The sequence below is a fragment of the Phymastichus coffea genome, unplaced genomic scaffold, assembly GCF_024137745.1.
Source record: "Phymastichus coffea isolate CEN01 unplaced genomic scaffold, Cenicafe_Pcof_1.1 PCOF00050, whole genome shotgun sequence".
Lineage (NCBI taxonomy): Eukaryota > Metazoa > Arthropoda > Insecta > Hymenoptera > Eulophidae > Phymastichus > Phymastichus coffea.
In genome coordinates, this window is record NW_026706861.1 from 695,889 (window position 1) to 710,868 (window position 14,980).

The 14,980-nt window shown below is 33.4% G+C and overlaps 1 protein-coding gene across 3 annotated transcripts in view; it reads left to right on the plus strand.

The window, feature by feature from the left end:
- Window positions 1-14,737, plus strand: part of LOC131665433 (uncharacterized) — a 33,104-nt gene extending 18,367 nt beyond the window's left edge. For 2 of the 3 annotated variants that reach the window (XM_058937310.1, XM_058937309.1), the window contains 4 exons: window positions 9,217-9,549; window positions 10,882-11,114; window positions 11,805-12,056; window positions 12,541-14,737. In XM_058937310.1, the coding sequence (XP_058793293.1) occupies window positions 9,217-9,549; window positions 10,882-11,114; window positions 11,805-12,056; window positions 12,541-12,733 (1,011 nt within the window). In that variant the 3' untranslated portion in view covers window positions 12,734-14,737. The remainder of the gene's footprint in view (window positions 1-9,216; window positions 9,550-10,881; window positions 11,115-11,804; window positions 12,057-12,540) is intronic. The other variant, XM_058937311.1, reaches the window with a different exon arrangement.
- The last annotated feature ends 243 nt before the right edge of the window (window positions 14,738-14,980 follow it).

Genomic DNA, 14,980 nt, shown 5'->3' on the forward strand with positions numbered 1-14,980 from the left:
TATGTCTGCTTTGGAAGAACGTGCAGGGATCTGCTCGCGTAAAAAATTTGAACATAGAGAAATATGATGGAGAGGATAATAATTCTCGAGATAGTTAAGATCTTCTACCAGGAATTTTCTACGAACTGAGAGATAGCCAATGTCCTCCCTGGATAAAATAGGTGTATGAAAATACTAATCGAGGTCTAATGCTCTCCTATTGGTTCCTTCTCATATTAATTTCTCACAAACTACTCGCAAAGCTCGGCATTGAATTGCATCTTATAGGATTTATTAAGAGATTACTGAAGAAAAATTGTTTTTTTTATCAATTATAGCAACTGTTGAAACAACAAATTTAATCAGAACAATTTTTACTCAATACATCGATACGTGTCAGATGCAGCAATTTTTCTGAATAAGTAAAAATATTTAATTATTTCACAATTGCTTTAGCAGTCATTAGAATTGATCATAGCAATATTTAATGCATTTTCAGTGCACGCGCGCGTGAGTGTGTTTTGATATTATTTACATAAGCAAAAATGGTATTACTCCTTGTAATATAATCGCTTTCTATTCTGAAGCTTGTAGTAATCGATTTACCGTGTAATGATCATGTTATTTTCATGATTCATATAATACAAAAGAAATGTAATCAAGATTGTAAGATATTATCGACAGTCATATTATTTATTAATTTTAATTTTGAGATTAAATTATTTTATGGCATCAAAACCAAAAAAAGAAGAAAAATTTATTACTTTATTTTACTTCTTACGCTGAGTATCGTCAGGGTGAATGAGGATTTATTTGCAAGAGAAATTATCTAATAAAGAATATAAATTTATAATAGTTTCGGAAATTTTATGAAAATGTATTACTTTTTATTGAATAGTCTTTATACCTTGCCATTAGATTCTTAACGCAACTTATTTATATATAAATAAAAAATAATTTTTATTCATTCCGGAATAATTTCTAAAACAAATTTATATGATTACGAATTCTAATGCGGTGTTAAGTTATTTCTATTCTTTACTGTATTTGTTAATGGTAAATACATTTCTATAAAATATATCAAGATAAAATTTCTCCATCACTCTTATCGAAATTTTCAACGAATATTTCATTCCTTGCCAAAATCGACAGTTCTTTCAAAACTCTTCTCTAGAATATTAAAAAATGAAATACAACTTGAACCTTCTTTTTCTTCACTTCACTCAAATACTGTCGATAAAATTCTGATATACCAGTCATTCTATAAATAACATTCATTATGATTATTATAACCTACACGCATTAATCCCCTAAATCCAAGCCAAATCTAGTTTAGATAGAATAAACTCACTATGCCATCAATTGTATAAATAAAATAACTATTTGTGTTTTTTCTTTTTTCATTTTTAATTATTTTAAAAACATTGCTTGAAGAACTTACTAGAAATTTAAAAGTTTGTAAAAGCGATAATCGGTTCCAAGTGAAACATCAGGAAGAGAACCTATTTGGCCTTTTTTCACACAACACTCTGTTGGTGTAAAATCCTTATTATAAACGATTGGAAATTTTCAAAAGCTTCATTATTTCAATTGACAAAAACATCAGAGGTATTCATCTTGATTTTTCTCGTAAAATTGATTAACATGATTAGTTTTTCGGCATTCATCTGATTTTCCATTTTTAACATTCATCGGCCCGAAATATTACAGAATTAATAAAATAATATCGATATTTTCCCCACTCATCACCGCAAAATACTTTAGAACAAGCTGATTAGATTCCATAAAAGCAATGGACTTCATTAAAGAAAACGGAGTCGCGCCATATTTGTCAGTGGCGTTTAAATTAACACCTCTTTGTAAGAGAAACCTTATATTATCTTTTGATCCGCATGAGCATGTACAGTGAATAGAATGCTGTCCATCATTTTTATTGCATTCATGTACGCTGGCACTCTTTTCAATGAGTATCTTCCTAATATAATACTTTCTATGACCAGTTACGGTACATAAAGGTGTTACTCCGGTTATTCCTAATTTTCTATTCATGACTGCTTTATACTCTACTACAAAATTAACTTACAGAAAAATTTAGATACGTCAAAAAATATGTTCAATTATGCTACGAAAAAATGAAATTACCAAATTGATATTTTCCGTCGTAATAGCATAATTAAGAAGAGTGGGATCGCTTTCTCACTCCCATAAGATCAACGTGTGAGATACTTTAGCTCAGTTATAGCACGTTTATTTTTCGTTTTCATATCTGGCACGTCATAGTTCAAAAGTAACGGTAATAATTCATGTCTTCGACAATTTTTTATTACATCGAAAAGTACATCGACGCCGAGCTTGTTACTAACGACAACTTTGGCATTACGGATCAGAAGTTTCTTAACGAGTTCAATCGAGTTATCCTGAATGCTAGAATGAAGTACACCAATCGCGCCTACTGCGTTAAATTTTACACCGTATTCTAGTTGTAAGAGAGCTAGAGTTTTGTGTTGTTTATGGAATAGATTCTTTTTGCGAGAATATGGAAAATAGGTTGATTTTTTTCTTTGTCAGAATTGGAAAGTTTCAATTAGTCATTATCGATATTACTTTACTGTACTTTCAATTCAATACAACGCGTCGTCACACTTAAGTGCATTTGAAATATAACATGTTTGAACTGCGTAAGTTTATTTTGTAAAGTCGTATGATACGGTCGTCATCGCCTTTCGTTGCATCTATTTGTTATCCATTTATTTCAGTTCGTTCGTGTAACGCAATGAAATGTTTACTAGAAATAAAATAAAATTATATGTCTCGACTATTTTCATTTTATGTGATGAAAGAACAGTAAATTGATTCGAATACTTACGAATATATTTTAGAAAATGCATATAAAAGCCGATCGCTTGAACAGTTATAACATACATTTCCCCATTTTTCAAAAGTAAAATTCATTGCTGATATAATATTCAGTTTTGTAATATATACATAAAATAAAGTATCCATACGATACAATGTACAAAATTATCATCAAACCATCGGCACAAAATTTTTTTTTCAAACGCAAGCAGCAACATTAACAGTGTGAGAGAGACAATAGGGTACTAGGCATTTTCCAACTATCGCGCCAAGCATCTCCTATTGCGTCTAACAAAAAAAATGATGTTGTGAAAGTGGGGGCAAAACAACATCGGAAGCCCCCTAACGGCGTGTTTCTAGTATGCAGCAACCTCTGTATAAGTCTCTCTCTCTCTCTCTCTCTCTTTTGTGCGCACACAATACAATCCAGGAATTTTTACTTACACAACGGTTATTTTTTAAGAAAAGGCAGATTTTCTGAATACCAATATAGTTTTGTAGAAAACTATAAATGCTTATTAGAAAAAACTCAAAAATTATGAATTCTATTTATTTTTATGAAGAACAAATATTTTTTTTAAGTAGTCAAATGAAAAATAGGTTAATCGTATGAATCGTAAATGGTTTATTTATATTATTTGTGTACAAAACTTATGAATATAAAAATGACTTAGCTTAAAACTTAATAAACGTATCTTTTTTATTAGTAATAAGTATGAATTAAAGTAAAGAGTATAGATAACTGATAGATATGATATTGTTATTATTATTGTTATTATTACTTAAAGAACTACGTTCATGTGAAACGCTGTAAAGCATGATCATTGTAAAGGTGCATTAAGTACCTGTATGTATTAGTCTTGGTTCCCTATAATCACTAGCATGTAGAGTTACTTCCTCTACCATTTTTGGAATAGTAAGAGCGAAGTTTTACATGCAGTGTGATCGGACCTATAGTTTAAGGTGGAATGCGCACCATCATAGTCATAAACATTATAATTTAGTATTCGTGTTATTCTACATTTATAAAGATAATTAGTTAAAGTATAGCAAAAAAGATGTTTGATAAATTTCAGTAATAATCCCGTCGAGCAGTTGTTCATTTGCTTCGTTTTTTTGCCTTTTAGCTAGTATATAAGAGTTTTACAAACAACAAAAATAGCCAAGGAACAAATCCTTCAACCTTAACAGATTTTCAAAGAAAATTTGTAAAATGCTCTCTTCTTGACAACCTCGAAGCCCTGTCGACAATTCCAATTAAGAGTGTAATAACGAATACCATTATCAGCATCAAGTCTCTGGATTCATTGAAGCTGACTCTTTATAGCTCGGGAAATCTGGCAAAGTTTTCAATCGATCTTATAACATCAGTATTAGATTCTACATCTTCGAAAGCTGTGAAAGCCAATTGTCTCACGATAAACACATTGTCAACACTCGTTCTAACGTTCATATTTAATGACGATGATTGTAATTGACCAAACAACGGTGCAAACGGTGTTAGACCATTTTTATCAGTAACATTAGCGACAACGCTCGAACGAATCAATAAAAACATTTTGTCTATGGACTCAGCTTTCAAGCACTATGAATTAAACACTAGTCTTTCGAAATTGTGACAAAGAGATCGCAGCTTTTATCACGGCATTGTGAAGTGTCTTAATAATCCAGCACGGCCACAGAAATACTATACTTAAAAAGTTCTTCAGTCGCGTCAATCTTAACTGGATGGGAGTTGGCGAGGCAAACAATTGCACGATGCGCTCCGTTCCTTCTCACAACATTATCTTTTACACTAGTCGTAATGATCAAGGGTATAAAATCAGCAGTTCTACCGCAATCAGCAATAGTAACAGTACCTTTCCCGAAGTCATCTATATTTTCACACAAAAGCTTCTAAATAAAATCATTCGAGACTTCAGCTTTGCTGGCACATTGACAGTTAATACACATTATAACTTTACATGCAGTTTTCTCATCGTAAGTATGTTACGATCTAATCTAACGAATCTCTTATCGGACAAAATTTATTGAATGACCCATTAAAATAAAGAAAAAAAGAGTAGCGCGCGCAAAGGAATTGCGGAAAGTTAACACTGAAGGTGTCGAATGAAAACATCGACTCACACAATGTGAGCTAAGGAGAAAAGTTTGAATGCATTTAATGCTTTCCTCGTTAGCGCGAAATAGAAAGTGCTCATGGGCGCGCGCGGAAATTTCACCAAACTGCGAGTTCAACAGGAAGGAGAGCGCGTATGGAATAAATTTATTATGATGTGCTAAGTTTAAAAAAAAAAGAAACACTTATCGTCAGAGAAATGTTATTAAAATATATATATATATATATATAAAGAGGCATGCACATATGGTTCGAAAGTGATTACATCACTATAGGTGAGTAGGAAAAAGCTGTGATACAAGCTACATTGTACGTGGAAGAAAATATTAGGCTACTTCTTTTGCTGATGAAGGTGCGTAACTTTCCTTAATTGGTAGGTTGATTATGAACTTGCCAAGATAGCGAAGCTTTTTAGCCTCTTTTAAGATGTGGCTAAGTGGAAAAATGCCTATAAAACAGTTGAATAGACGAGAAAAGAAAATTTTTCAATTTACTCTATGTGTAACGTTTGCAAGACAACTTTCAAATATTTATGCGTTAAAAATCGAACTTTTCCCGCAGATAACGAGATCACATAAATATTGCACAGACATAATACTTTTAACAACAAAAATTCTCACAAGCAAGATCTGCACTGTAGTAAATAAAACTTTATATTTACGATAAATTTCTATCGAGTTTTCGCCGCCGTCCGCCACCTCAATTAAATACAATTTTCTACAATACCCTGCTTAAAAATAAAGCAAATCTTACATCAAATTCAATCAAGAAAACTACAACTTTCCCCGATAATCTAAAGTTTCCCCCAACATATGTATAAACTCGGAAATCTTAATATCTAACAATTCATATATACATTAATACTTAAACGTCCGCAAACAAAAATTAAAATCATTACGTAGAAAAAAAAGCTTTCGTCGCTACACACCTCGACAAGCCAATTAAATGAGAGCGTGAAAGAAAGACACATCCGCGTCGATGATGACGATTCTCACGTATTTTGCGTTGGACGCGCTCATAGTGCGAAGCATTTAGTGCGTATAGCCGCGTTTGCCCGCTCGCCTCATTGTTACACGCTTTTTACATTTGCATAGGCAGGTAATGAATTGCAGCGAGCTTTTCTTTTCTTTCGTTTGTGCGATGAATTGTCTTGCTTGAATTATTGTTATTTGTTGTAGTTTGCGTTATGGCAAGTTGGAACGTAGATTTTTTACTAAAATAATTTTTCTTGATTGCTCATGTTCGTCCCTCTTTCTTCAATGGCAATATTTTTTATAAATTATTTGAAAACATTTGAACGTACATTTCAAATCAAACTTATAAATCGCTTCAATTTAATTTTACACGCTTGAACTGTCGAAATTAGCCTTGAAGTGACAAAGTTTTATTAAATCACCGACTAATTCTTCTCTGTGGTATTTCCTTTTTAAACAGCTATATCGCAGCAGTATCATCAACTCCGTAATGGTATATTTCCTAATAATTTTATGGGTTTTTTTTTTGACCCATCTCCTATCGACAACTTTTTCTCACATACCGCAGATGTGAAGTTAACAAAATTATTTATGCAAACTCATTAAGCCTTACAACTAAACCCCACTTTAAGGAATAATAAACGATGAAAGAGTGCGAGAGAAGAAAATGAGAAGACAAGAGAGTGTTGCGCAGCAGAGCGCTTCTTCTTTAGCGCATTCTTCCATATGCCCCTTTCGCTCGCTTGCAGGATGCCGCCAATTAAAAGTGGACTCCGTACTCGCGCGCGCGAGAATATATGCGCAGGGAGAGCCGCAACGAAGCCCTTCACCTGTTTTATGCTTTTACACATATATACAGCAGCGAGTCTAATGTACTTTGTCAGGTGGTGAATGCTATATGAAAGAATTTCTCGTGTGCCCAAGTATTTTCTTTTTCACTTCTTTTACTAAGGCATTGAAAAAAGATCTTTTAGGTTTGATGGGATGGGAAATATTATATTTACCCGTTTTTTTTTTCATGGGATTCACATTTTACATTTTAAAATATGACTGTTTACATGTACGATCTTGTACTTTCATTTTGTAGAAATCTCACATATCCCATTAAAATTAAAAAGTAAATTACTTATTTAATATTGCGTCATCATTATTCATTTTAAGAAATAAATAGCTTCTTGGAGTAATCGTCCAAATCCATTATTGTGATAATCGTAAGATAAACTAACCCTTAAAAAGGAACTTACCAGTTCGATCTAATTTCTTTTATTTTATTTCAAAAGTACACGTACATCGAAATATACCGCCTTATGGGAATTAATTTGAGCAGTTTTGCCGGATAGCCAGAAAACAAATAATGTACGATATATTAAGATCGCACCAATTCAAAATATAGCAGGAGAAGCTAACATCCTTCCAATCACTTGAAAAAACAACACCACATGCCGTCGCGTTGTAAGAAAGAAAATGAAAAATCACGTATGCGAATGCGATCAAAACCGTTAATTAGAGCTCAATGAAAATGAAGTTCCTCTCGGGATATAAATGCGCGTCGAACCACAAGCTGCTCTTCCTTCAGTGTAAATTAACTTGGCTCTATCACGCGATGTAAAGCTCCCATTAAAAGGCATTCAGATTGAATATTTCTTTATCACAGCTGATGATGTTCACCGTCCGTCCGTCCGTCCGTTAATTGAATTCCGATGTCAATTGCGTCAATAACAGCAGATGGGAAATTCTGCTTTTGCAATTCGACACGGATATATATACGTGTTGAAAACTTGGTGAAAGAGTAGACACGAGTCTTTCTTGCGGTAAAGTTCGATGCACCAGACATGAGAGGGAAGGTTTAAAGCTCGTTAGTGTGTATGACGTTAATCCGTATAGAAGACATGCGAAACTGACACTTCAGGGATGCGATCGAAGCTTTAATTTAATAATACTATTAAGATGTAACGACCATTTCTATAACGTGATTGCGACGGCTTATTCTGTTCTCTTTTCAAGATCATTTTCCCCGAGTGCCCGAAAAGAAATAAAAGAAACAACAATTCATACATTATCTATTAGAAAGTATATTCGCCGAAAAGTCTTTAAAAAAAAAACTGTGCAGCTGTACTTACCATCATTCTTGAACTGTCTTTTAATCTGTCATTAGACAACTTCTTGCGAAGCTGATACTTTCCCCCGTTTACATTCACATTTGTCTAAGATGACTCATGATGACTCGTGCAGCAGCAGCCTTTTAAGTCCAACATTAGAATGAAAACTTACGAACGATATACATAGTTTATACTTTTATTCCGCGAACAACCTAAAAATCTGAATTTCCGTGGAGAAAATCCGTATTTAGATCTCCATAATCCGGTAGAATGCAGTTCCTTGCAGTCTGTAATAATTGGCTGGTGCTCGGTTTTACGAAGGGAAGTGGTATTGTAACGGACAGCATTCAATTTTTTTTTCTCTATTTAAGGATCGTTCTTTGGCTTTTCCTTCGCCGATGCTCGCTCGACTGGAAATTTTGCCCAGTTTTTTTACAACAATTATTTCCATACGCTATCAACTTTAAAAACAGAAGATGACGCTTAACTGATTTCCGGCCTGGCAAACTGAAACTCGATCATGCATTCACATCCTCCGCAAAAAAGAGAGAGAAAAGTCGAGCAATCAGTCCGAATGAATGAACCCTTTTATTTGAAACTCCCTTCAAGCATGGAAAAAAGAGGAGAAGTCGAATGAGAGAGGTCAATGCACACACTTCCACACACGTGCAAACCTTTCCCCTTTTTTTGGCCGGCGCTCCCGTATATCTTCGCAGGCGTGGCTTCCGATGTGTCAAATTAATCGCGTTGTGGAATATAGTCTTAATGATAATAATCCTTCATGCTGCGCGTTAATGCGCATCACACCCAGATGCATTGTTATCCTTTGTGTGTGTTGACCGCAACTTTCAATTTGAATAAGTATTATAGAAACGTCTATTGCATAGCCTTTTAATTGAACTGCATTCGTGAGCTCAATAATGTAACGAATAGAAATGGACGAAGAAAGAAACGTTGTATTTATTATAGCGAGTAGTTTCCACGTGGACGAGGAAAAGAAAAAGCAAAACTACGATGTGTATAAAACCATCGGGGCTTCCGTAAAAGAATCCGTATAGAGTTTCTCTCAGCAGTAAAACTATCGCGTAGTTTATTCAATACTCGACAGATTAAGAACTTAAATGTATAATATTTTAATCCTGTGCAACTTCTAAAAAAGTATATTTCTATTTTGACTGATAATTTACAGGCGGAACGAGATAAATTGGAAGAAACTCGGCAGAAACTGGAACGTCGTTTGGAAGGTTGCGAAGCTGAATTGAAAGACAAAGAAGAAGAACTATTTCTTCAATTGGAACGTAGTTTACGTTTGGAAGACGAAGTCGAACGTACAAAACAAGACCGTGAAGCTTGTATAGCTGCACGCGAACGTTTGGAGAGAGAGCAAGAATCGGCGCTGAGACAGTTGCAAATGCAAGCGGCGCAGAATGAAATCACACGTAGATCACTGGAGAGAGCAAGGCAAGAAGTCGTCAGGCAAGCTACTGCCATTCGCGCTGAACGCGATGCTTTGGAAAGAGAGGTGAACAAACTTTCGAAATTCGATACAATTTTTCTCTCGATATCAATTTTTAATCGGTAATGGTAATCGGAGAATGACATCCGAAAAGATCCAGGTGAACGCGTGTATCACCGAACATGTTAATTTGACACGTTTTTTTCTTTCTTTCTTTTTTTTTCGAGCGTCGTCAAATGCCATGTTGCAGCTTATCGCGAGCGAAGATCATACAAGTTGCCGACAAAAAACATGCTTTATAAATCGTTTTGGAATGATATCCTAGTCGTCAATTACAAAAAATTTCTTTTATATGAAAGGTTTCAACCATAAAATCAAGCGATAAAAAGAGAAAAAATCTTCATTTCCCTTTGGACTTTTTTTTTCTCAACCACAAGAGAGTAACGTAAACATGCAACTGTTTCTTTTACTCGGGCGCAAGCACGCGATTTTCTTTTCCGGATGCCCCGATACTTTAAAGACAAAGCCAATACTTTAATCCCGATCCTGTCTTTTATTTCCAATAGAACGAGTGAGAAAGACAAGCTTGAAAATCGTGACCTTACATTTCGAATTATTAAATTAATCGTGCCTCTCGAGGCTATATTCTTCCAAGCGTATCCATTTCAAGATTGATGTGCTTTCTGTGAGAGCTTATGTAGCTAGAGGCTATCATGATGAATTTTCACTTTTGTTCGAGTGAGTTGTCGAACGAAATTGACGAGATATCATTCTCAATTCGGCTATGCAAACGAAATTAAATATTTGCAATACAATTTCTTATGACTGTTAAATAAACAGCAAATGAAACTGTGTCTTTTTATGATATTTTTCAGATTGAATAAAAATATTTCTTAAATGTTGAAAAAATATACTAATGTTATAGCATTTTCCAATTTTCAAATGTTAAAAAAATATCTTAAAGTTAGAAAAAAGTGCTAGTCGCCAAGATCGATAATCATAAGATAATTACCATATAATTATTGACCTTAGAAACTAGCTCTTAAACTAAAAAGTATTGTTGATTATCAAAATGAATGTCTTACTTTTAATTTAACTTCTCAGTATAAAATCTTTTTTCTTAAATTGACTTAAATAATAAAAAAACCATTCCTTATTTTCAATAGACTATTTGGTTTTCCGTGTTTGCTTATCACATTTTGAAGTCGAAAAATTCTCGCTTCAAGATGTCTAGTGTATATGAGAATTAAAAAAAAAATGTTGATAAACTCATTTCAAAGGCAATTTCATCGCTGTTCATAGCAAAGGAAGTATCCAGGCCAAGAGTTGACCAAAAAACTACGTAATCTGTATACACGTGAATTGCCTAGTATATAATTAAAAAACATTTGTTCATAGAACGAAGAGTTGAAGGAAAAATTGCGCTTGGAGCAGGACGAACTTGGCGAGGAAAGACGACGTAACGAGGAAGGCGTTGCAGCATTAACACATGAAGCTGCGACTCTGAGACACGCTGCCAGACACCTTCGTGCCGCTGCTCTACACGCGACATCGTGCCGCAGGCGACGCAGGTGCTCGATTTGCCTCTACGCTAGACGCACTTTCCAGGATGTCGATGACTACCGCGACGAGTGAGTTTACTACTACTTTGCGAGTTGATGAGCTGCGTAATAAGAGGAGATTCAGTTGTTGAAAATTTGTGTCATTTTTTATTTGGTAAAATATACAAAAGAAAGACAAATTATAAGTAAAATTCGATAAAGTAATCTTTGTTCTTGAAATAAGCATACACTAAATTTAACAATTTTTTCTCCACTGATGACCTACAAACAAATGAATCTGAGAACATACGATCAACCAAAAGTAATTAAATTCGCTGGTTACTCAAAATAAAACCATTTTTGCTGTAAATGATCGTTCACTCTTTGCAGAACTATTTTTCGTTCAGTATACAGAAAACTGGTTATTTTCCTAATAGCATTGCATGATGAGTTTTCAAGTAACTGAGCTCCAGGAAAACTATAACGTGCTTATTGCTTCAAAAACGCTTGAGAGTAATTTATAACAGACAGGACGAGTGTAATTAACGTGCTGTTATGACTTTGATAGTCACGACCTTAATAACATGTTTTTTTTAAAAACAAAAGAATGTCTTTTAATAATATCGAATTATTAAGCAACATTACGTTATTACTTTCTCAGAGCGTGCTAATGATAAGGTATACAAACTATTACAGTGTTTTTCACAATTGGATCCTTTTCACCATTACGCGAGACTACCTTGCGTTAGTTTGTATAACGAAAATCTGTTTCTTCTGCAGTAGCAAATTATTCAAGTGCCTGCAAGCTCCACTACAAGATCTACGCACATGGCTAAGACCAGCAACACCAGCAGCATTACCACCTTTACGTACGAGTTCACCACTGGAACGCGGAGTTGATGGTTATATTGATGACTCGGACGAGTGCTCCGAGGATGAAGCGTACTCCAACAATCAACACAACGAGGTTTCTCTCTCGTCTACTGCCTCGAGTGCGCCGCCTACTGCTCGAGCTTTCTCCTCTGACTCTGGGTAGGTTACTGCAGGCTGCCTTAATTTTCATAATTTGTCTGATTTTGAGAAATGTGTCTTCGTATTGCTGGTTGCTGTAGAATAAGTGTTTCAAGAGTCTGGCGAAGTAGATTTATCAATGAAAGTGTAGATATTACCTTTATCTTTTGTAGAAGTGACTTACATATTTTTGTCAAATTGACGTTTTTAATTTTACTTCACATGTTTAAATTAACATTTCTTCCAATTTCATTGATTTCAACACGGAACACGTGATTAATGACATTTCCAAGTGGCATGATTCTCTGCAGTTACATTTGGTAGGCTAATAAAATAAAATGTTTCATAAACTAGTCGACTTAACGCAGTGGTAGATTCTAAAACAAAAGTTTAAGCTTGTCGTTTAAAAATTACTGATAGTTTCCAGTAAAATGTAGAATCTTCACCATCGAGGTATTTTCGTTATCGATTTTTTTAATAATAATACATACATTCATTTTATCAGGTTCTCCTCGGAAACAGGCGACCGTCGCTCGCGCTCCTACGAATGTGGCAGTCGAAAGATCAGCGAGTCGTCGAACAGCGAACCTGGTGACGCAGCAATCCAACGCAACGGTACCTTCGTACGATCAAGGTGGACTTCATCTTTCCGCAAGCTCCTTGGTCGCAAACCTAAGTCAAAATCAGAACAGGCTTGAAAAATGGCATTGTAGAGATTGTCTATCTAGTTTTTCTTTCGTGGAGAGACATTTAAATTTGATGCGAGACGATTGGATCTTACTTCGTGCCTTCGATAACTTTATTCATGTGGCCAAATGCGAGACTTTTGGTTTGTACGAAAAATGATCTTTCTTTTTTAATCTAGAGGTGCGAAGTTTCTTGTTTAGATGAAGATACGTTTCTTGTTTCAACTTTTATTTTCAAATTTTTCGTGTCGTTATTCAACTGTATTACTTAGTACCATAAGACGGTTCATTCACGAACATATCGACAATGTTTGGAAGAGTTCAAATAAAAATGTTTATTGAATAACATATACCGACGTAAATATGTTACATTAGGTTATAAGAATTTTATTTTTTAAAGTTGTTCTCTGTGAAAATGACACATGAATTTATAAATAAGATAAATTAATATATCATTTATAATCGAAACCTATATATAAACTTTCTGTAAGATGAAATTACTAAAAAATTGTGTAACAATGATATTTAACATTTACAGTATTTAAAAAGTGTAGTTTTGAATAAGTAAGATGTAGGCATCGTCTCGCATCAGTTTACTTAATATCTCGTAATATAATAGGTCAAATTAAATTAAAAAATCTAACTAGACATAAAGCATTCCTATTAGATTCGTTTCAAAAACGAAAAATATGAAAGTTCAATTATCCAAAAGACCTGCTTTCATTTACTCTGTTTCAATGTTTGACTACTAACGTTTTATGTTCTGAAGCAACTGTGATAACATACGAGATCGCTGTGCCGAAAGAAAACTTATCAAGAGATTTTGTAAATGAGATCTTTCATAAAAACGGTGATTACGAACGTGATCTTATGATTGTATGAAGTTTCAAAAGAAAATAGATCGAGATAAACGACACAATTTCATGCATTTCACAAGATGTTGAATAAGACTTATTAAGAAATCGTTCAAAATGTGTACGGAAAAAAAATTGATTTCCAAAAATCAATGTGACGTGTTGATGAAGACAATTTCTTTACAGTTTTGGCAATTGTTTATTTTATTATTGCTCAATAAACCTCGCACAGTATCTAGTTTTGTGTTAAAAAACAATAAAAACTAAATTTCTCCAAAGCACATCATAAACTAAACTGCCAGCTACCTTTTTATGAAAACTAGGTCAATTGAATTTTTCTTTTCGTTGACGAATATTGATGTGAAAATATATTAGCAAAATTGTAGAAAAATAGTTTACGTAAATGAATCAATCAAAAGATTGCAATTTGAGAAATAGCAAAATATAAATCTTATAGTGTAGTGTAAATCATAATAAGTGTATTCATAAGAAGACTGTTATGTTCAGAGTAAATCACGACGAAGAAGTACTTAAAACATAGTTTTACTTATAAATACTTATATACATATATATTTATTGAAATGATATCGTCATTTTTTACTTGAAACATTTTCCATTTAAATTGCTTTCTTTTCATCTACCATTAACATTATCATTTAAAAAAATGATGGTACCACAAATATCAATGACTTAAGAAATTTAAGAAAACGTGAGCTTTTCACATCGACTATAGTTTACCTGTTACAATTAAATTACTATACTTATGGTAACTAAAATCACCAGAGCCTTGAACAGCAAAGAATACGATCATAAGACAACTTTCAAACTCGTGCCTTATTGCGAGCACTTGTTGATTACAGTTTTTAAACCCTCGTTTTTAAGATTTTCAACATTACTCAACGAATTAAAAAAAAGATCAATATATCACTGTATTCTATTTATGTTAAAATGTGCCTAGAAGATAAAATTTATCAATGAAGAATGACTTGTCTATGACATAATTATCAAATTAAGAGCAATAAAGTCATGGATCATTCATGAATCAATATGAATACGTAATTTTCAAAAGTTCATTATTATATTATTCATTGCTATAAACAATCAATTAAATAATTATGTAACTATAATAAAATATTTTTAAATATTTTTATCGAACAATCAAGAAACTACTCAGTAATAAGTTAAATCTTAACCGAAACATATAATTACATTTATGTATTTGTCATGTTATAAAAAATTGGAATCATAATAACCATAAACTTGTTACAATTTTAGAAAATTTGTAATATTAATTTGGTATAAATAAAATTTGAATTTATGTAATAAGTTAAAATCAATCCAAAAAATGTTGTCTCTTAAATGGATCTACTGTACGGATCTACGACTATTTGTTATTAATTAATAT